This window comes from Protopterus annectens, chromosome 1.part1 (genome assembly GCF_019279795.1).
Source record: "Protopterus annectens isolate FY-2018-M chromosome 1.part1, PAN1.0, whole genome shotgun sequence".
Lineage (NCBI taxonomy): Eukaryota > Metazoa > Chordata > Ceratodontiformes > Protopteridae > Protopterus > Protopterus annectens.
The window spans coordinates 424,848,261-424,871,107 of NC_056726.1; the positions used below are offsets into that span (position 1 = coordinate 424,848,261).

At 39.9% G+C, this 22,847-nt stretch overlaps 1 protein-coding gene across 1 annotated transcript in view; it reads left to right on the top strand.

The window, feature by feature from the left end:
• The window catches only part of DESI1 (desumoylating isopeptidase 1), a 418,723-nt gene that overhangs the window by 380,460 nt on the left and 15,416 nt on the right, over positions 1–22,847 (top strand). Inside the window, exon 5 of the mRNA XM_044075602.1 lies at positions 5,215–5,337. Coding sequence (XP_043931537.1) covers positions 5,215–5,337 — 123 coding nt within the window. The remainder of the gene's footprint in view (positions 1–5,214; positions 5,338–22,847) is intronic.

A 22,847-nucleotide genomic window follows, 5' to 3' on the forward strand; every position in this document is an offset into this window, starting at 1 on the left:
CTTTTCTTACTTTCCAAAATGTTGCCTATATTTCTGGAGTTTCTGTAAATGATTTTCTTAGGAATGTTCCCTATACTCTCAATGTCTGTGAATGTTAAAAATTTGTCCCATTCTTTGAAGAAAATTTTACTAATAGCATTGTTGATGCCATTGTACTCCAAAATTAAAGCCTGGGAAAACTCCGTAGAGGCCACATTGTTTTGATTGTTATTTTTATTTTGGTTATTTTCATTGATCATTGTTTCCCCACCACAAGCACCTCTATTCTGACCTTTATAGATAGGTGCAAACCTATTTTTCCTTCCTTCTACCACTTCTTTGGTTATAAGTTGGACAAAATTATTAGGGTAGCCTCTCTCTATGAACATTTTACCTAACAATTCACATTCAACTTCAAAATCCTTGTCTAAACTAGTCATTCGGCTACCTCGGACCAACTGCCCCTTTATGATATTCCTCTTGCAATGTTTTGGATGAGCACTTTGAAAGTGTAGGAAGGAGTTACAATAAGTTGGTTTTCTAAAAACCCTAGTTGCATATCCTCCTTCCCATTTATATAATTCTACATCCAGATAAATCAAATTATTTGGGGAGCAATTGTGTGTGAAACTTAAAAAACTGGTGGTACCATTGATATAGATTAGGAACTCTTTTAGCCTCTCTCTTCCAGCAGTCCACAGGATCACTATATCGTCCAAATATCTCCTGTATAAGATCCAACAACTTTTATATTCAGAATTGAGGACATATTTCTCTTCCCAATATGCCAGGATAAGGTTGGCATAGGTGGGGGCACAAGCGGCCCCCATAGCTACGCCCTTAACTTGCTGAAAGAATTCTCCTTTGAAAAATATATAATTGTTTTTCAGTATCAAATCCATAAGCCATAGACTGGCTAACTTATCATTCTTAGACAATCCTACATAAGCAAAGACTATTTCTTCCAGCATAACTTTGCCCTCTTCATAAGGGATAGAGGAAAATAAATCGACCACATCTATAGTCACAAACAGTATATCATTCTGCCATTTACATGAGTTAAGATCCTTTAGCAAATCCCAGGAATCTCTTAAAATCTGAGGTCTTTCCATCCATAGCGCCTTTAACTTTAAATCTACATATTTTGCAAGAGTTTGTGTCTTGGACCCCTCTGCAGAAACTATTGGTCGAAGTGGAGGATCTTCCTTATCTTTGTGAATTTTCGGAATACCGAAAATTGTAGGGATTCTAGGCTGGTCCACTTTTAAGAAATTGTAACTACTAGGGTTTATCAGTCCTTCATGCAACATATCATATAGTGCTGTGTCTATTCTGTGATAGGCTATATTGATCTCGTTCTTCGAGACAATATCATATCTCTCTTTATCCCATAACAATGTGTATATTTTACTGTCATATAAAATATAATCCATGAGGATGATTCCTCCACCTTTATCAGGTTTCATGACTCTTACATCTTGTCTATTCCTTGTTTCATACAACAATTCTTTTTCTCTTTTGGAAATATTGGTGTACCATGAATTCCCATCACTGTGCTTCCTGATTTCGCTTTCTACCACCCTCTCAAAATTCTTGATTTGCGGATGCAGGGGAGGGTTATATATGCTTTTCTTTTTTAACACTTCACCTCCATCACTTTTGCTATGAGGCCACATAATTTTGAAGTTCACCTTCCTTAGAAATAATTTAATATCTAACAAACTCTTAGCAATGTCCCCCTTATGATTGGGAATGAATTTCAAGCCTTTCGAAAAAAGAGCAAAATGTTCCTTCTCCAACTTAATATTGCTAAAGTTGTAGATACTAAAATTATTATAGGTGTGACATTTTTGATCCACTATAATACTGTCGGATTCACCAGGGAGGTCTGGGCAGGGGACTCTTAAAATCTCCCTCTCCCCCTTCTTCCTCCCCTCCATTGAAAATTTCCATTGGACTGTCCCTGTTTGTTAAGCAATCTTTCAGATCTACGTAAGGGTGGGTATTCCTCATCATAGTCCCTTTCTGTAACCTGTAAGGAGATATCTAATGTTTTCAGTGTCAACATTCTTAACAATCAATTTCAACAATTATATATTTTTAAAATTCCTTTCTTTTTTATTAAAATTATATGTATAAGTATTTTATAATATGTAACCCATTCCTTAGCAGATATTTTGACATCATATTTTATAATGAATTGACCTTTCTTGTTGTACATACAAATGGTTCTGTTTTATAAAATGTATTTTTTATTTTTTATTCCAACAATCCTTTCATTCTGAATAATATTCAAGGATGTTCATTCACTAACATGTTTTAACAATTTTTTAATAGTCTTTTAAAATATTTCAACTCCATATTAGCTTAATAGTCACTTATTCATTCATCTAGTGTTTTATAATGGATTTTTAGTAAAGGTGTCTTTAGTCCTTTAAATGTACAAATGGGCATGATTGATTGCAAAATTGATTAATGACTGATGATATATAAATGTTACTCAACTGGCTAGTTAATTGTTTCTGAGGAAGTCAAGGAAGTGGACGAAAACGCAGTGGGTGTTGTTGACTGTAAGGCGTTTATACATCTGAATAAAGTGTTTTAACTAAAAGGATCGGACTGCAGTCTTTGTGAACCTTGGCTCTGGGTGGCGATTTACCATCTTCGTTTACTGCTTGGTGATATCTGAACTTATCCTAAACCAGTCTGTCCACCTTGCCAGTCTTCTTCCCAAATTCTCAGAAAAGAGCAGAGCAAGTCCTTCATTCCCTGGATGTACACAGGCAAATCGGGTGCTACATAGACAGAAGAGAAACTCCCAATAGAACAGAGCAATTACTGGTGACTTTTGCGCAATTGGCTATTCATCTGGAAATAGTTTGATTGGAAACAGGCATGGAGTAACTACCACTGCTTTCTTCAAAGGAGTCCTTGTCCAGGCCATCCAAGAGGCAGCCATATGGAACTCTGCTAGGATATAAGTGTTTTGTAAATATGTGAACAGTGTCTCCAGGACTAGAGTAGGTTTCACTACTGCCATCTTGAAAAATGGTTTCCTAAGGATTTACAGATGACCTGCCATTCACCATTTGGCTTTGAAAGTGCTCCCAAGAATCAGCACTGCAACATTGACTACAGAAAACAAAGTGGGGTCATGTCCCACTTATGGTAATTGTAGATGTTCGAGTAGGTGATTGTTGCAGTACATAATCCCACCCTCCAACCCCTCTATCTGCTGACCACTCCCTCTCCCCCCCCCCCCTTGCTTGGGTATAAGGCATAGAGGAGTTCTCTGTAGATAGTCCTATCTCCATCGTTGCCTCCTGCCCCCTATGATTTTCCTCCTCCTCACTCAGATTCAGACAACTGGGGAGGTCATGCTGTCCTTAGGAGTCAGACTGCCTATTCACTGCTTATAAAGACCTGAAGACGGTGCCAATGGACACTCTTCTAATACCCTGATGTCCCGACATCAGTCTTTGGATGACCATCAACTAGGGATGATTCAAAGACTCTGAAATCAGGATAGTCATGGGCTTCTGCATGGCAGAAGAACAAGAATCAGTAGTGCAACATTGATCTGCTCAACAACTCATCAGTCTGATTTAAGGATCTTAATATGGAAAACAGTGTTGCTGATTGCTCTGAATTCTGCATGAAGAGTGTCCGAGTTGCAAGCTCTTGTGGTGAGTCAGCTGTATCTCATTTTCCACCAAGATAAGGTTTCTTTGAGAACTAATCTATTATTTAGGCCTAAAGTGGTGTCCATGTTTTCTTTGAGGTAAACTATCCATCTCCTTGTCTTTTTTCCATACATAAAAATGAGGGAGAAAGCATTCTTCATACAGTTGATGTCCACAGATAAACTGTATATTATCTTTATATACTAAAATCTTCAGAAATTCTGATCAGTTATTCATTTTTGTGAAGGTAAGAAAAAAGAGTAAACAGACAATTTCCAGGTGGTTGCCCCATGCCATTATCTTTTGTTATTCCCTCCATAGCAAGTCAGGGTTAAGGGCCCATTCTTCCAGGGCCATGGCTTCTTCAGTGGCTTTTTGGAAAGGGGTGGACTCTAGCAGTGTTCTACAGCCAGCCGCTTAATCCTCTGTGCACACTTTCACAAAAGTGTTACAAACTAGATTCCTTTTCCAGGCCTAGAGCAGGCTTTCATTCTCCAGGGGATCATGGACCATCATTCTTCTTGGTCCCAGTCCAGCTTAGCTCTGGTATTCTACTCGTACTGCTTAGGCTACTGCAACAGTGATCTAATGGTGAACATTGTGTAGTTGCGTAAGTAAGCTTAACATAACAGTATATGTCCATATAGATCAGTGTTCCAGTAGCTGCTCATTCCGACCACCCCACTTTGTTTTATTTGTTTGTTTTTTCAGGGTGAGGTCTTTTCCATTTTTGTGCCTAACATATACCCCTTTTTCAGGGCACTAGTCTCCCTTTATGTTTTGGCAAGAAAGCTCTTAGAGACTTGGTACCTGCACCACTCTACTAAAGCCTTCAGCTGTTTGGGCTTCTGGAATTTTTTGATGCTGGTTGTTTTTTATATCATAAGCAGGATATAAAACCGGTTATGCAATATAATGGTGATCTTTTTGAACATCTACTATTATGGTATGTTTACTTACACAACTGTGCTTTTCATACTTCTTATTGCAAAACCTGTTTTAACTTTTTATGTGAGTTAGACTAATATTTAAAAACTGTCCCTGATTTTGAATCTTTTGTCTCAAGAATTAAGTAAATAAGCTGAGAGGTGTGTTACTGACTGACATCGCTCATTAAGTGCTTTACTGGCTTTAAAGCTGGCAAAATACTTAGTGGGTTTTTTCCTGCTGTAACTAGTAGTACATGGGGCAGATAAAGCTCCAGGCACTATAAAGAATTATGATTGGCTCACGGATCATAACCTTCAGTTATGTGATCTTGACATGGAAGCCAAGATTCACTTCTGGAGCTTCTTGGCATGCATGTCTCCAACGCTTAATAAGCTGGTTATGATCGGGGATCTGATCATAATCCTCTGTATATGCTATTTTGCAGAGATGAGTCCAGTGTGTAATGCATCTAACTGATATTTGTATATATGTTAAACAGTAAATTAGCTGAGTAGAGTAACACTTTGACAGCAGAGTTAGTTCATTCAAGTGAAGCTAGAATTGTTTTGCTTTTATAAAGTACTTAACCTACTTTCTCTTTTTTATTCTGTTCACATTACAGTGCAGAAAGTTACAATTTATTTGAACACAACTGCAACACTTTCAGTAATGAGGTTGCACAGTTTTTGACTGGCAGGAAAATTCCCTCGTATATCACAGACTTGCCTTCTGAAGTTCTCTCCACGTAAGTATTTGTTTCTGTTTGGTAGCAAACATTTATTCATCTTGGTTGCCAGATGAAGTCTTTGCCTATACATGGAATCATATCACATACTGAATACAAAAAGTTGTTTCAGGTTATCACGAAACTTCAGGATTCCTGTTGTACAGGTCTTTGATACTTGTGTCTCCGTTTTAGGTCAAGTGCAAAGCAAACATCCCTCTAAGCCAGGTCACATCTTCATGCATGCAGTCACTCTTTTGTCCTAGAGCAAAGTTTGTTTTTTTAAAGTTCTTCCAAAAATAGTCTTAAAAAAGTTCTGTTGTACACAGAAACCCATAAGAAAGGCCTGCTGATGTTCTGGCTTAAAGATTTTTTAACTGGTGGGCAGTTGTAAAACAGTTAGATAATTACTAAACAGTTAGTTTTGAAGTTCCCCCGTCTTTTGCCAAACTGTTAATTGGGTGATTTACAGTTGTTTACCAGTCAGTATGTTTTTTTCACTGCTACTTATTCCAGAAGGAGAAAAAAAACACTGGGAATTTTGGACATTCACATAAGAGATTTAGTTTTCTTGAACCCTACAATTGTCTCATCTCACACAATGTGAATGCCCCTGCTAAAAGAATGTGATGACAGACATTCCTTCCAGACTTTATTGTTCAGCAGGAGTTTTAAAACTTTTGTTTATTTATTTTATTTATTTTTTAAGAGGGTGACCTGGGACAAAATAATGACTCTACTCATGAAGATTTGACTTGGCTTAAATCAGATACCCTTCTTTCAGTCCCCAATGCTTTTAGTCTTGAACTTATGCTTTTCTCTCTATGTATTAGTTCTCTTTCATTTTACCATCCCAAACTGTAAATTATTTGTTTTGTTATCTGTTCAGTCAGTATTCTCTCCTGTTTCACTTGGTCACCAACTTCCTCCACAGTACCAAGCTTGAGGTCACAACATCTGACCCGAATACTGCAGGAGCTCTGCAATAAGGACCAAATCCTAAATGATTTCACTGAGACTTTGTCTTTCTTTAATAGCTTGCAGTCACTTCATCTGACCCCGATACTGCAGGAACTCTACCATAAAGGCCAACTCCCAAACATTTTCACTGAGAATTTTGCCTTTTTTTAATGTAAACAAATTTAACTTAAGAACCTTGTTGTGCATTAACTTTAGCTAGTTAAATACCTATCTGTGCTGCAAATTGGCTTTAACATCCCCCCCAAAGAGCAGTCCTTGCACTCTAAGGACCACTTACTAAGTTGGCCACTGTCCTTTCTCTTGACCAGTAGTTTACACTGTATATACCAGTCATTTACTCATCCTTGCTGACAGATTTCTGCTTTCAGGGAATGAAAGAAAACCTGTTCTACTTTGTACCTGTATACGAATTGTTTTGTATTGGCTATAAACGGATTACTCTTTGTTATAATTTGACATGAGGTTAGGAGAATCACTGTAGTAGAATGTATTGCTAAATATCTCCTCACTATTCATTCCTCTTTTACTCTACCAGCTTTCCTTCATAGTGCCAGAATGTGTTGTACATTATTACATTTGAATTTGTTCTAAGACTGTGTGAAACGATGAATAGACCTTGGTAGTATGTTGTATTTGTATATTTTCCATGCAAATCAGATAAGCTTAATGTATGTTGAGCCTGTGCCCTTTAACAGGTATGTATTGTCAGTTTCTGGTATTTTGATAGACACCCACACACACACACAATATATATACATCTATATATAAATATATATATATATATATATATATATATATATATATATCTGTATACATACACACACACATTATGACTATTTTGATATACTGGTTAAGCCCGTGAATGTTTACCAAGTGATGTTTTTTTGTTGTGCTTATTAGTGTAGTGCTATATAATGATAATTTGCTCTATACATCTCTATATATACACTGTATTACTGTGGTTATCTATCAGTATACCTCCTGCTAACCTACTTTCAGCGTACATTCATAAACTTTTCTACCATCTTTTTACTCTTAGACTTCATCCATATTCTGTTGCTCTGACTCACTGTGGTCCTTCCTGTATCTCTTTTTATGATAAGTATTAACTTTATTTCCTCAATATAATGTGACATTTTAGTAGAGTTTTTCTGTTTTCTTTCCTTTCATAGTCTGGTCACTACATCCAACTGTAGTATCTCAAGAGCTCTGCCATAAGGGCCAGCTCCCAAACATTTTCACTGAGAATTTTGGCTTTGTTTAATGTAAGCAAATTTAACTTGAAGAACCCTGCTGCATATTAACTTCAACTAGTCAAATACCTATCTGTGCCACAAAAATTGGCTTTAACATCACTCCTCCAAAAGAGCAGTTCTTGCATTCTAAGGACCACTTACTAAGTTGGCAACTGTCCTTTCTCTTTACCAATAGTTTACACTGTATATGCCAATTGCTTAGTCATCCTGGCTGACAGGTTTCTCCATTCAGGAAATGAAAGAAAGTCTGTCTTACTTTATACCTGTCTGAATTGCTTTGCAGTAGTTATACACTGTTTATTGTTTGTTATTGATTTGATTGTTGATTCAGTTCTATACAGCAGTCATTGTGTCTGTTCTCAGCTGATCCATAACAGTGTGGTTTGGATCTCTGTCTAATCATGACAAAAATACGTTCCATCGAATAGTCAGGTCTGACAAAAATATCATTGGTGCTGGTTTGCCCTCCTTACAGGACCTGTACTATTCTAGAGTCATGAAAAGGGCAGGGAAAATCATCACCGACCCTTCACATCCAGGCCTCCCATCTTTTTGAACCATTACCATTAATATGCACCAAAACAAGCAGATATAAGAGCAGATCTGAAGTTGTCTTCATTTGATCTTCAGCCTGTGTGGTTTCTGTGTGAGTTTGTGCTGGGCCGTAGCTTGTGAGAATGTCAGATCCCCCCAAACCATGTTTCAGAAAATGTATAAAGTGTGGCCACAAGCTCTCTCCAGCTGACAGCCACACTCTGTGCGTCATTTGTCTTGGGGCAGCCCACCTGCAGACCTCCAGTTCTATCTGTGCCGGGTACTGATGGACAGGAGGAAAAAGCTTATCCTCAAGGGCCTCCTTCCCTCTTCTTCCTGCAGGACTCAGGACCCTGTGGCCTCTGATCTTACCTTGGTCTCCGCCCCTGCATCTGGGACTCAAACTCCCGCTAAGAGGTCTGGGGACGGAGGCAAGTCAGCTAAATCAAGGGATAGGCCCAAAAAGTGACCCCCAGATCTGACATTCTTCCAAGCTATGGCCTAGCACACACTCATACACACACAGGCTGAAGACAAATGAAGGATAACAACTCTGATGGAACGTTATGGTGAGTACATAACTTCTTTTTTTTTTCCTCACAGGCCGTCAAGTTCATAAACTGTTAACTCAGCTTATTAGGCTGGGGTATTCTTTTCCCCAAGCCTCCGAAGATTCTACAGTATTGTTTAACTATTGTTGATACTTGTTTCTTTCAGAGTTTATTTCAGTATTTCTTGCACTGAGTTGCACTTTGCACCTTGTATGTATATGTTTATTTACTTTTTTGTCTCGTTCTTAATAGTTGCATGTATGTCATTTGTCATGTTCTTAAAAGCTGTATGCATGTCGTTTATGTAATTCATACTTGGAGACTGAAACCGGAGTCAGATTCCTTATATGCATGCATACTTGGCCAATAAATGTGATTCTGATTTTGATTATTATAATTTGATCTGAGGATTCCTTCAAAGAGGTGGAAGTTCTGATGAAAAAAGGAGAGGTATGTGAGAATTAAGGAGTCTGAAGAATGAGAAGAATGTTAGGAATAAGAAGATATATCACTGATTAAATGGAAGTGAGTTAGGAGGAAGTAGATGGTTGTAAAGGAAGAGAATATTTGGATGATGTGGAAAAAAAGGAAGGTAGATTTTTGAGGCTGAAGAGATGTATTGATTAGTAGTGAGAAAGAAGAATTTAGAAATGCAAAGAAATAGATGCAATGTAGGTGGTGGGTTGGACAGTTTTAGGGGGTTGCAGTTTTTGCAGCATTCTGTGCTATGCTACTATTGCTATGAAGCTATTGTTTCTATGATGAGAGCACTGTATTATACTAATTGCTGCTAAGCAGCTATTACTGTGATAAAAATAGTTAAGTAACACCAGCAGACTAGATGCAGTTCAGTTTAGTGATTTTCTTAACTCATTAACTTGTACATGAGCATACTTGTCAGAAAAGCTGAATTGCTGTACAGCCTGGAAAAGCATGCTCTTTGTTAACATGGAGTTGACTCCTTAGATGAGTTTGCTTGTGCTTATCTTCCTGAATCAGTAGCAGCTAAAGTACTAAACATACAGACTGCAAACTAAGCTAGATTTGTAGTTTAATATGCAATCTATTTATTTAGTTTTTCAAAACTTTATACTGCCATTTGAAAAAAGGCAAAAAAGGAATTTAAATACAGCCCATTCACCCACTCCATTCCAGTGTGACTTATGCATACACAGGCAGTGATCTGTTGCGCACAACTGCTGTTTACTTTGTTACTCCTCACCTCTGCTCTGTGTTTCAGTCTTCAGTGCAGTCAGTATACATTTCTAAACACTTATTCACTTTTCCAGTTTGTTGCTGTCTTAAGTCTTCAGTACAGTTTATTCAGTTTTCTGCCCGGCTTCATTTCCCTATAGTCAATCCCAACTCTGCTTGTAAGTGTGTTAAGTAAAACATTGCCATGTAAATTCTATGGAATGTGTATTTTGAGTCTGGAGCACCACGGAAAACAAAATTTATTGTTTCTGTTTATCCACTTGGTTTAATTTCTGCAACTCTTTTGGATTTCTTATACCATGATGGGAATGTATCCCATTCCTAAGTCAGGGTTTAATTATAAAGTTAATGAAGTTAGTATTGCTTCAGTCTTTGATGTTAGCCAAAAGTGCTCTTCTCAGCACCCACAATGTGCCCAGAATTGACTCCTGTAATTCATACGGACTTTCGTGTATTGGTAGCATATGTAAGTACTACTGCAAATTCTTTTTTATTAGGTCTGTTGTTCCTGCTACTGTTGAAACTAACTATTGCTCTCATTTTTGCCTGCAGATCCTGGTGAGTTTGTGTTTCTCTTGTGCATAAGACACTGTAATCATTGGGTGTAGCAATTTCAATGATTAATGCTTTTTTTTTTCATGGACTGCTATATCTGGTTTCCTCACATCTGTTTTTTGAACTGTTGGTAATGGGTATAAACTCATATAAACTGCACCATTCAGTATAATGGTTTGTCTCTTCCTTGACCTTTCCAGTTATTTTTTACAGAACCTCCATTTGTCTGTTTCTCCCACATGTTCAATGGACTTTGTAAGCCAATGTGTATATAGTCCTCTGTCCTGGGCCATAATTATTTTTAATTCATCTCTCCTTAACCATTTCTCCGTCAAATCTTGATCAACATGAGGTTGTTCCAAGATCTCTGTACTTGCTACTATATTTATGGCTTTTCCCGTTTTCTGTCTTTCTCATGTGATAATTTTCCTTATATTCCTTTTGTCTTTTGACACATTCAGTTGCTGCCTGATTTTTGACTTCTGATTTGATTTCCATTCCCACTTCACACTGAAATGCTTCTGCTAAATTTAATTATTTTCCTTGTGTATTAAATTTTACTATGTTTGGATCTGGTGAGGTCAGCAGGTATGTATGCAGTCCCACAATTGTAGATCTATGCATGTAATACATTTTGAGGAGGCCCATACCCCCTTTAGACCAGGGAATATATATAATCATGGTATACTCTGATTTTTATTTATAATTTGATAAGTATGAAGCATTTTTCATTTTTCCAGTCCAACTGATTCAGTCCTTTTTGGGACCAGTCAGTCACCCCAAAATTGTAAGATAGAACAGAAAGAGCAAACTGGTTTCCTAGATGTCAAGGCAGTTTTCAGTAATTTAATTTTAGTCTTCTGAAGTTTTCTTTACTGAGTTTTATTTTCATTTGTTCATGTTTTATTGCAGAACCTTCATCTACACCCAAATATTTATACACATCCTCCTGCTCAATTTCTTTTTGTCACATTCATGTCCCAAATTAATACTCTTTTGGTTCTGCTGCTTTCCTGTTTTAAATGTTGCTTTTTCACTTTTATCAAGACCAAGTGACATTCTTATATCATGTGAGAAAGTTTTAATCATTTGTGGTTTTGCTTTCAACTCCTTATCTGATAAACTATACAATTTTGTATCATCCTCAAAATGTATATGAGGTGCCTTTATGCAAGGTTGGTTTGTGGGAGCCAAATTGTAACCATAGCATAATCAATTAATAGTTTAATGGGTTAAGGGCAAGACAAAACAACAGTGGTGACAGAGAATCACCCTGAAATATCTCCCTTAGAATTTTTATCCCTGCGATAATAATTTACCGTTTGTCATGGCTAAACTGCAGAGTGGTTTGCCACAGTTTTATGTCACTGTAATGTAATTAATTGATCATTTTATGGTGTATCTTGTACATCTGTAAGCATTCCTTTATCTTTGGATCTGTAATGCTATCAAATGCTTTTTTGTAATTTATCCATGCCATACTTACATTCTTCCCCTTTTTACAGCTCTCTATTATGGCTATATGTAGCAATGAATGATCCTTTGTTCCATGTGACTTTTTTTTTTGCCATTTTGTTCTATTGACATGGTTGACTGCATCAGTTCCAGAATGTAGTTTGTATATTGTCAGGAGGCAAGTAGGCCTGTAGTTTTTAGGATGGCTTGCAGGTTCACTGTTAGAGTAGTATAGTTTTTTCTGTTAACCAATTTGGTGTCCATCTGGGATGTGCATATACGTAATTCTTCCTCGGGGCTAAATCTTTGTGTAAAGATGTTAATGCGTTTAGTTAAATGGTAAGTACTACTGTGTGTGAGCCTGGAAACTTTTCTTAATTTTGTCTTAATTTCTCTGGCCGTTACTTCATCCCATTTCATATCCTGTACATTCCCTTTTCTGTATTCTTCTAACAGTGATACTTCCTGTCTTAATTGTTTTATGTATTTTTTCTTCAATGCTTCCGTGGTGGCATTTAATTTGCTCCTCTCCTTTCCTTTGTTACTGTGTTTTGTGGTAACACTTCATCCTTTATTTGTTTAGCCGCACAGTAATATATTCTTTTTACTTCTGTTATATCATATGAATTTCTCTTAATAATCCAGATTACTGTGTTCTTCTGTTTCTTCAATCTTCTAACATTTTGGGTCTTATTTTTGTAATTTGTTTCTTTCATCTATCTTTATATGTCTTTCCATCTGTCTTAATTCAAGCAGGTCCTCCCTTAAATCATTTCATTGTGGATTGAGAGCATCTTCTTTGCACTTCATTTCTTGCAAGTAATCTACAAAAAGTTCCAGAATTTTTCCTTGTTCCAGATCTTCATATGTACCCAGATTTATTTACTGCTGTTTATCCTCTTCCTCAGGTCTGACTGATGGGTCCTCAACTGCTTGTTATAGCCAGGCTGACAAAACTAGTTTTCTAGTGTTAAGCTCCTGTAATTTTTTTTTCTCATAATGTACCTGTAGGTGAAACTGCTTCACATCCTGTTTGCCTTCTCAGCATTCAGATGTGGTCTCCTAAGCGCCTGGTATATTGTACTCCCTCCAAGATGGAAATTCTTGGTTCCCCTCGCGACCCCTTCTTCCCAATCTCCAGGCATATCCTTCAAGAGTGCTTTTGAATTGGATTGGGATCTCATGCTGAGGCTTGTATTAAGGCACAGATGGAAATGGGTGTCCTCTGTCTCAAAGGTGGAATGGGCTGGTCCCCCTCATCCCCCTCTTTGTCCCTTCTCTAGTCCGACTTTTGGATCCTGTTATTTTGGATCCAACAACATATCTGGAGCATGAGTGTTTGGCACCAATCAGCCCTTTGGATTTGACAATGAAGACGTTGAATCACATGCATTAGACACGAAGAACTTTAGAGTTGAGTGGATCTTGGTACCAATGTCGAGATGTCGACATTTCAACATCATCCCACAGTGTCTGAATTGCTGGATTTTGAAACAGTGACACCGATACCCTGCTTGGGTACTTCTGCTGTGCCAGGTTTGGGGGCAGTCTTGTCGTTGGGGCCATCTAATTCTTCCTTGGCAGTGTACCTCTGGCACTTGATAAGGGTTCCTTGTATCTGGCAGATGTAGAGTCTATCTTTGAGGATAATGTGAGGATTATTCCTTCTCCTCAAAGAACTACAACAGCAGATTTTTCAGTGTTGGCTGCACCCCAGGACACCTTTCCATCTCTTCCTCAACCCTCTCATGCTTCCCATGGTCAAAGCAGAGGCAGCAGCCTCAAGAACTGTACAGTTATAGAGTCATTCCTCTGAAGACTCCACTTCACCCCACCAGAAGTTCCAAAACAGAGTATGCACAAATGTAGGCACATTGGTCACGGACTGTGATGGTCAAGAGGGCCTCCCACAGTACCCTTCAAAGACCTTAGTTTCAGCGAGGTCCTGAAGCTAATTGCAACAGAGGGAATTTTGACCCACCCTTTCAGGATCATTGGATCATAAGAGGTCACTAGGCTAACGGCCCCAGGACCCTTACAAGCCTAGCCAATTTCAACCCATGTTCGTAAGGGTGTCTGGTTCAAGCAGACACTAAAATCAGCACCTATTGCCCCTGCCCAAGAGGGATACAAGTGGAACCCCCTGGTGTGAATTTCCGATTACCCATCCAGTTGTCCACATTATGCTTAAATAGGGCCAATAAGGGGCTTTGTTTAACCTGAACAGGAAACTTGTTCCAAAGGTGGGGCAACCTCTGCGAGACAAACCTGTCTCTCGAGCAACTTCTGTTGCTGTCACATACCAGGTTAAGGTCCTTTGAGCGAGTGACCTGTGTGTGATTTGAGTTATAAATGTGCAGCATTTCCATCAAAACTGGGTCAGAGATAGCACTATATGCAAGGCACAGGTTGCCTCTGAGCAGTCTGTATGACACAGAGTAAAGTGATTTCAGTCTGTCCGCATAAGACAGATCTTGAAGATCCTGAATTTTCTTCATAGGGAATCTTTGTGGTCTCTCCAATTGCTGCAGGTGTTTGGAAAGGTACATGACAAAGGGAACATTGCGCTCTGTTATTGACCTGATGAGGAAAGAGTACAGGGGGGTTATAACCTCTTTTTTTTTCTGGAGGCAATGCCCTTACTTATGAGATGATAAATATAAAATGCCCTTCTTACCACTGTGGGGACATGGTGATCGAAGTTAAGGTTGCTGTCAACCAGTGTGCCCAGATCTCTCATCACTGACTGTGTGCTTTAGGATATTGCTATTGATGTGGTAGTTTGCAGGAGCATTACCCTTATTGAAGGGGATGATAATGCATTTTTATGCATTAAGTTTAAGACCATGACTTTGACACCAGTCTGCATAAGACCTTCTTGCAGAATGTTGACATCACTAGGGGTTTCAGTGATCACTCCCATTTTGCAGTCATCAGCAAACTTCGTCAGCCATAGTCCTTTAGTTTTAGCCTGCACTTCGGAGAAGTAGATTCCAAACAGTAGGGGTCCCAGAACCGATCCCTTTGGAACATCACTGGTTATACGTTTGCTGGAGGAGGCAGAATCCCCAGTTTTGACTGTATGAGCTCCATCAGTGAGCCAGTTTGCAACCCACCTGAAAATATTTGGGTTGATTCCCAGCTGGGTGAGTTTATCAATGATGCCTGAGTGGAGGATTGTGTCAAAGGCCTTTGCTAAGTCTAGGTAGGCCGTATGTCTAGGGCTTTGGTAACGGTCTTGAAGAAGTCCACCAAGTTTAACTGGCATGATCTCCCCCTGACATAGCCAAAGTGGGTGGGGTCGAGCATTTGGAGATTTCATTGTCTTTGTTAATAAAGTCCATGATGATTTGTTCCATGGCCTTGCAGCTGGTCAACCTAATGGGTCAATTGTTCCTGGAATCCATGGATGCACCCCTTTGTACAAAGGGCTGACTGTGGCTATTTCCATTCCACTGAGATGAAGCCACTGCTTAAGCTGTGATTGAAAAGCATGCTTAATGGTGATGCCAATTCCTGTTTTAACCCATGTAGAACACAGCATGGGATGTTGTCTGGTCCCATAGAGGCTGTGTTTTTGGCCTTGGAGAGGGCATTTTTAAGACCTGCTCCCAAGAGATGCTAGGCAAGGGGACAGGTGTTTGATATACTTTGGGGTATATGTGGCAAGGGCGGGAGTGAAGTTTTCACTGAACCTGTCAGACAGCAGTTTTGCTGTATCCACAGGTTCTATATAAGTAGTACCATTAACTACGAGTTCAGGACAAATCTGGGCCTTAACTTTGAAGTTACAGATGTAACTCGGCTTGTGGTTATCCTTAGTTAGGGAGGCTAATTTGGATTCGTAGTTAGCTTTGGAGGACTTCACTAGGAGTCTTATCTGCTTGTTTAATTTGAGGAGGGAGTGTTCCCAGTTTTGAGACCATTCCTTCCTGCTCTTACAGCCATTTCTTTCTCCTGTTGTATAGCCTTTTAATGGCAGTTGTCCACCAGGCAGGTTTGTTTTTTTGTGAAGATCTTGTTTTGATTCTTTCAGGTATGGCAGAGTCAATCCAATTGTACAGGTGCTTGTGTAAAGCATTGGTGTGTAACTCAGCATAAGTACCTGTTCCATCATTGGGGGGGGGGGGGGGGGCTATGAAGCTATTTATGCTGTCACATAAGAGAAGTTTTTAAGTCTAGTTATTGCTAAGGAGGGGTCATGTGTTACAGTTATTTCTACTGAGACTGATTTCTGATCAGATCTCAGCAAGGATGGCCACACACTGGGAGTGGTGCAGCAATCTCCCATGTTGTTGAGCACCAGGTCCAGGATGTTTGAGCTCCTTGTGGGTATGCCAACCAGCTGGTCCAGGGCATTGGAGTTAATGAAGTCCAGGAACCTGTGGGCAAGTGAATTAGACCACATATAATTTACCCAGTCAATGGAAGGATAATTAAAGGTACCCAAAACCAGGGTGTTTGGTTTTATCTCGTGACTCAAGTAGATCCAAGTAGGCTGAGTGGATGTTCTGATTCATGGAGAGGGTCCTATAGCTGGCAATGACCTGAAGAGGGGTCTTACAGTCGGTTGCACCTGAAGTAATTCAAGAGAATCGTGCTTTTTAACCACTCTAGAGGTGTATTTATCTTTAATGCATATTGATACACCACCTCCTTTAGTTCTGACACCTACAGTTTGTGGTCTGAACGTGTGGAAGAAAATGTAACCTAGTATAGCTGGGGTGCTCTCCGCAGCATTAAACCAGGTCTCAGTGACTGCACAAATGTCAGCATCTTCCAGGGTGAGGACTACTTCCAGTGAGTTCAATTTCTGGTTTAGACTCCTAGTGTTTAGCAGCATAACCTTGAGGTTGTTTTTAGAGGGTATTTTTACATCAGGAATTTTGTTCTTGTGACATTGCCTAAAAAAGGCACTATGGTGATGGCAAAAGCCTTAGCCAGTAACCGAAATCCCAGGGGTGATAGATGAAGACCATCTTTGGCAAAGCATCGATGTCTGTTGACCATGTCATCCCAGGCTGACAGATACTGGATCCCTTTTAAATGACACCAGAAACTAACCCAATTGCTGAAGTCGATCATTTTTTGTTTGTATTGAGGTATCATCCTAGGCGAGGGTAAAATACTGCTTAAGGGTAGGGACATACCTCCTTGAGACACATAATCCGAGAGCTCAGTCATGTCTTTCTTCATATAGTCCATGAGGTACATCTCAAGTTATTCACACCAACATGGACTATGACAGAGTCATAACAGTGTCTGTTGTTGAGAGACTTGAGTGCATATGTGATGTGGTGTGTGTGTTGTGGTAGATTTTGGCACCTGACAGACAGCTGACAGTGACCTTTTCTTTATCTAGAGGGACAACTGTGTGTCTCAGAATTGAGTTGCATATGACTAAGATGTTTACGACAGAACAGCCACAAGGCTAATAAACTAAGAAAAACACTGAAAAATAAAAAATTGAGCCACCAAGACAGTAAAACTGTAGCAAACAGTTTAATACAGCACCAACAGACTAAGCGCTTTCAGAGACTCTGAAGAAGCCATTTGAACTTTCTGGTAAAAGTGCTTAGTCTGTTGGTGGTGTATTAAACTGTTTGCTACAATTTTACTGCCTTGGTGGCTCGATGTTTTATTTTTTTTTTTTTTTTTTTAGCATTTTTCTATGACTAAGATGTTTGTTTTTGTGTTATGCATTAGGGGCTTGACTGGTGAGACACTGGTGTGTGATATATTATGTGTACTATGTTCTGCAGAGGATGTATTATGTGAAGCGTGTTTGTGTTTGGGAGGTCTCTGATGTTTAGGTAAGCTTCTTGTAAGGACCTCCGCATATGTAGGTTTATGTGTTGTTGGTTTGGTAGGTGCAGGAGGTGTGGTGTGCATGCTGACAACCTGCTTAGTGTCAGATGGACTTGACTGGTGAGTGACAGAGCCTGGATACTAGGTTCCTGATACAGGTGCATCTTTTACATAATGAATTTGTGTGGACTAGAAGAAGTGGGCTGTCAGTGTACATGAGGCAATTGCTACATTGCCTCAGGATACCCACGTCAACCAGGCTGGCTGGGGAAACTGAGGGAAATTGTCCATCCACAATACTAGGTAAGTTGATGTGGTCAGAAAACCGGGAGAGGACAGGAAGAAACAGGTAAAGTAGAGGACAGGAGAAGTGGACAAAACAGTACAAAGGGCTAGTGGGTAGGGTCTGTGTTGGTACCTCCGGAACTTCACTGAATGTATCACCTGTCAGTGAGAGATAATCATGAGAACTCGCTGATGGAGCACCAGCATAGTAATAAGGGAAAATTTGCAGACAAAAGTGTTTGCGTCTATAACCACCAATGGTGCCCACTGCTGCATAGCAGTGTGAGATGCACAAATGCAGTGCTGAGTAGCAAACAAGCCCAAACTGATCTAAACAAATTAACCAATAAAAAAGCTCAAAACTGAGCCCTGTTCCAGCATTCTTCAATCAGATGAATTCTAACTGTACACTCCTGCCACTGGGGAGCAGGGGAACCCTCTCTAACAAAAGATGGCATGGTTTAGTGCTCAAGTTATACAAACAGAACTAAATTCGGCAGGTCTGAATCTAGTCTGTGCTACAAGAAACAAAGTGCAACAATTTCAGAGCAAAAAAAAAAAAAAAACAGTTCAAATAAGCAGTGATCTGGTAACAATGCAGTTCAAAAGTGCAGTGTACAGTGAAAAATTCTACGCAAGTTTTGAGGAGTTCCTCTTCGAAACATATCACACAGCACCCTCTACTTCTGAGGTATTTCTGGCAGACATCCTCATAGACTGTGCCACCAAAAGTGCATGGCAGGAATCGGATGCATCGGAAAGTTCTCCTAGAAGGCCAGATAAGATCCTTAGACCTCCCAAAGACAGACAATTTTGATCCAAGAGGCCATTTATTCATTCTGTCATTGTGGAGATGACAACCAATTGAGAGCGCTGACAGATGCTACAGTTACTGTTCATCTGCCAATAAAGAGTCTAGAGTGATGGACAGGTTGGGGAAGTGGGCATATGCTTTAGGCACTTTTGTGCTCATGACTTTGAACTACACCACCCTCATGACCCATTTTTCAGGGAGTGTAGCCTTTCTGAAAAGACCACCCACTCCTGACTCTAAGAAATGGCTAGAAACCACCTTGGGCAATATGTTTGATATCCCCAGCCTCTTCATGCAGGTCACACACAATACAGCTGATGGAGTGGCTAAAGAGGCAGGTGCAGGGATCACAGTGAGATGTCGTGTCTGGCTCCAACGTTGTGACTTCATAGACAACTTTGAAACATCCTTTACAGATTTTTCCTATGATCTTCCTTCAATATGTTAGAGAAGATGCAGAAGTTTGAACAGGAGAGGAAGATGTCATGTGCTGTAGGAGTTGAATTTGAGACCCAACAACAAACGTACAGTAGATACCAAAAGGGATTCAAGTCCCTCTGGTTTACAAAATGCCAGTCAACCCTTTGAATCCACTTCTGTCAGATGTGGCTCTGGCAGAGGTGACACCTTTAATGGACACAGACCCAGGGGCGAGGGAGGCCTGTAAATACCAGCAAACACATGGAGCTTTCTCAAGGAGTCAGCCCAGCCATCTCTGAAGGACTGCCCGACTGCTGCCTTCTGGAGACTGTCCGGGGGGTCATCTATTCCTGTACTCACAAATGTGGATGGCCATCACCCAGGATTCTTGGATAAGGTGGCTAATATCCTGAGGGTACACCATTCCCTTTTCCAACCCTCCTCCTCCCTTACCATGTTGTCTGCTCCCAGATGTGCCCAACCATCAGCAAAAAGCAGTCAAAAGAGACTTCTCTCTTCTAGACAAAAGAGCCATCCATGAGGTTACACCGGATCATACGGGATCATATTTTTATTCCAGTTTCTTTTTTTGTTCTGAAGAAAAACAAGGACTTCAAATCAATCTTGGTCCTAATCAAACTCAATCAGTATGCAGTGAAGACCCTTTCTGAATGGTCATGATGCAAGCATGTCTGTCTTATCTACAGGCAGATGACTGGATGTGTTCAGGAGACCTTCAGGATGCTTATCTTCCTATTTTAATAGCCAGTGCATCCCAGAGATACCTACTCTTCCTTCTAAGAGCCAGTCACTTTCAGTTCAGAGCCCTGCCCTTTGGTCTCACCAAAGCTCCATTGAGTGTTAACCAAGTGCATGGCAGTGATAGCAGTTCAACTGATGCTTCAGGGGATTTTTGTGTTTTCTTGCCTAGACAACTGTCTCATTGCTGCCACTTTGAAAGAATCTCTGATCAAGGCCAAGGACTACTACAACTAACTCAAGCTACTGGTTAATAGGATGTCACTTGAATACAATTTTGTGCATCGTTTCCTCTTCATTCAGAAAGAGGTCACAGTTTGAGATATTCTGTTCAAAACCTACTTCACTTTCATTTCCACCAGCATTCCTAATTCTTCAGGTCATTGGGTTGATTACTTCCATTCTCATGGTACCTCTGGCCTGATTTCACATGAAAATACCGCAGTGGCTACTTTGGGCACAGTGGCCACAGGTAATAGATCATCCTTCTCCACAATTAATAATAATTCACCTTTACAAAGTCCAGCTACATTGGTTGTTAAATTCCCACTCTGTTCTTCTGGGAAGACTTCTTTGTGAAGCCACTTCCTTCATCAGTGGTAACCACAGATGCCTTCTCCATGGGGTGGAGGAGTATTATTAGGAGAAGATAGTCCAAAGTATGCTGACATAGCAAGAGGCAAACCTTCACATCAGTGTCTTGGAGATGGGAGCAGTCTTCCTTGCTGTGCAGGAACTACAGGACTTCTTGCTCCCAGGGGTGATTTCCCTCCAGACCGATAGCATGGTGGTAGGTACATTAACAGGCAGTGAAGAAGTAGGTCTTACCCCTTATGTCAAGAAGCCATGAGAATGTGATAGTTGGCAATTGTTTCATATTGCTTCTTGATAACAAAGAATATCCCCAGAAGGACCATCTGGCTGACACCATCTCATGCTGGGATAGTATTCTGCTGTGTTAGGAAAACAGTATTGTTCTGGGGAAGAAAGTATGGCTCCTAATAATACCAGTTTGTGAGAGTGAGATTGGATTTCTTTAGAGTTGGAGAGAATGCCAGGTATGAAAGGCAGGATATGGTCAGATGAAGGGAAGTTTCAAGCTCCTTTACAGAACTTACTTGCTAGGCCTAGTTTCTTACTCTGCTTGCCACCACCTTTACTGTTTTTCTGTTCTGGTCGTTGTACTCCTTGGTCATCTATGTTGACTGGCAGGAAAGGCCCATGGTTTTTGGAAGGTAATTCTTTCTTAACCTTGGAGAATTAACCTGCAGAAAGTCCTTGACAGTTTATAGGGACATTGTTTATCCTCCACTTTCTTAAATATAGCCTGAGCCTTTTGCCTGAACAGAAATTCTTTATCCAGTGGAGTGTCTGAGGTCTTTCATAACCCTTGTGATTCTTTATTCGTCAGGCTTCACCAGGACCTTCATTTCTTTTTTTGCTCCCCACAGCAGGACATTTCCTGGTGGCTTCTCCATCTGTACCCAGTATGCCCATTCAGGGTGACAGGAGGCAGGTATTCTGGGTTAGAGGACCTGTGGCCTTCTTTTCCTTCCACAGAATCCCCATCAGCTCTCTGTTTCCTGGTGAGAGTTGGGTGGTAGGAAGTGTGCTAGCTTACCCCTCTTCCTTGGCAGTTCTGCTATTGCTACCTTCTGATGGAAACTATGCCTCCTTACACCAAGTTCCACTCCGCTAACAGTGCAGTGCATCTGGACAGCACAGGCTCATGCTTCTGATAGGTGTTACTCATTTGGTGGCATAAACCACATCCATCTTCAACATGTCCATACTACTTTCCTTGGTCTTTTTGTTGGCCATTTTTGTATATTTGCTTTTGAGCAGCACACCACAGGTCTGAAGAAGCAGTGACAAACACTGAGCATTGTGGGTAAAGGGGTGGAGTTAGAGGGTGGGAAAGTTTCACTTGCTGAGCTGCTTAAGTTCTGCAGTCTTAGTCCTGCTGGTTGCAGAATATGTTCATGTATCATGCATGTTTAATGTTATGGCATGCCATCTCTGTTAGTTTTACGTGTCTGTTAAGCTTAGTGAATAGCTCACCTGTGAATAAGAGGAAATCTGACATCTTTAGCTGACAAAATGGACTAAGTGATGTAGGCATTTCTGCAGCTAATAAATTCTTATCTTTACAGAAGTAATTAATTTAGCCACTGTAAAGGTCTGCGTAGGAGATTAGGAGATAGAGAACACAAATCAGAAATGGAATCCCAAAAAATTGTGCTGACATTACTTCCAGAGATTCTTTTAAAATGAATGAAAGTAGCAGCCTGAAAGCAGAGGAACTACCATCAGATGTAATATTGTGGAGAGATGCTTGTCTTATTGAATTGTTCAGTATTTAAGTTTTCCTCATTCCTCCCTAGTAGATCAGTGGCCATGGATATGCACTTCTTGACTCTCTCTTTGGCCAATCTAATTGAGTTGGGTATTCTGAGGCATTGTAGCAATTGACTCTTGTACACTGAACTCCCTTATTCTTAATAAGACAGATGGTGTATACAAGAGGTGTAAATACACTTTTACTCTGGAAGGAAAACTTTCTCATACAACCAAAACTAATCCTATAGAGGTTCAGTGACACTTGCACCACGCCTACTGCATAGGGTAAAGAAAACTACAATGAAACAAAAGAACAAACTGTAGATAAAAACAGCAAACTGGCCACAGATTCTCCAAAAGTATAAAAATTTAATAAGACACAGTAGTCAAGCTCTAGCTCCTTGGCTTAAATGCCTTCAAGGAGTATAAAAAACACATGATCAGTTACATAATTAAATAATTATTCAAATAAGATACCTCCACTTGCACTCTACATTTAAACTCTGTCTATAGTGTGTTTAGTGAAAAGTTATTGGATGTGGATCTTGTTAGTTTATT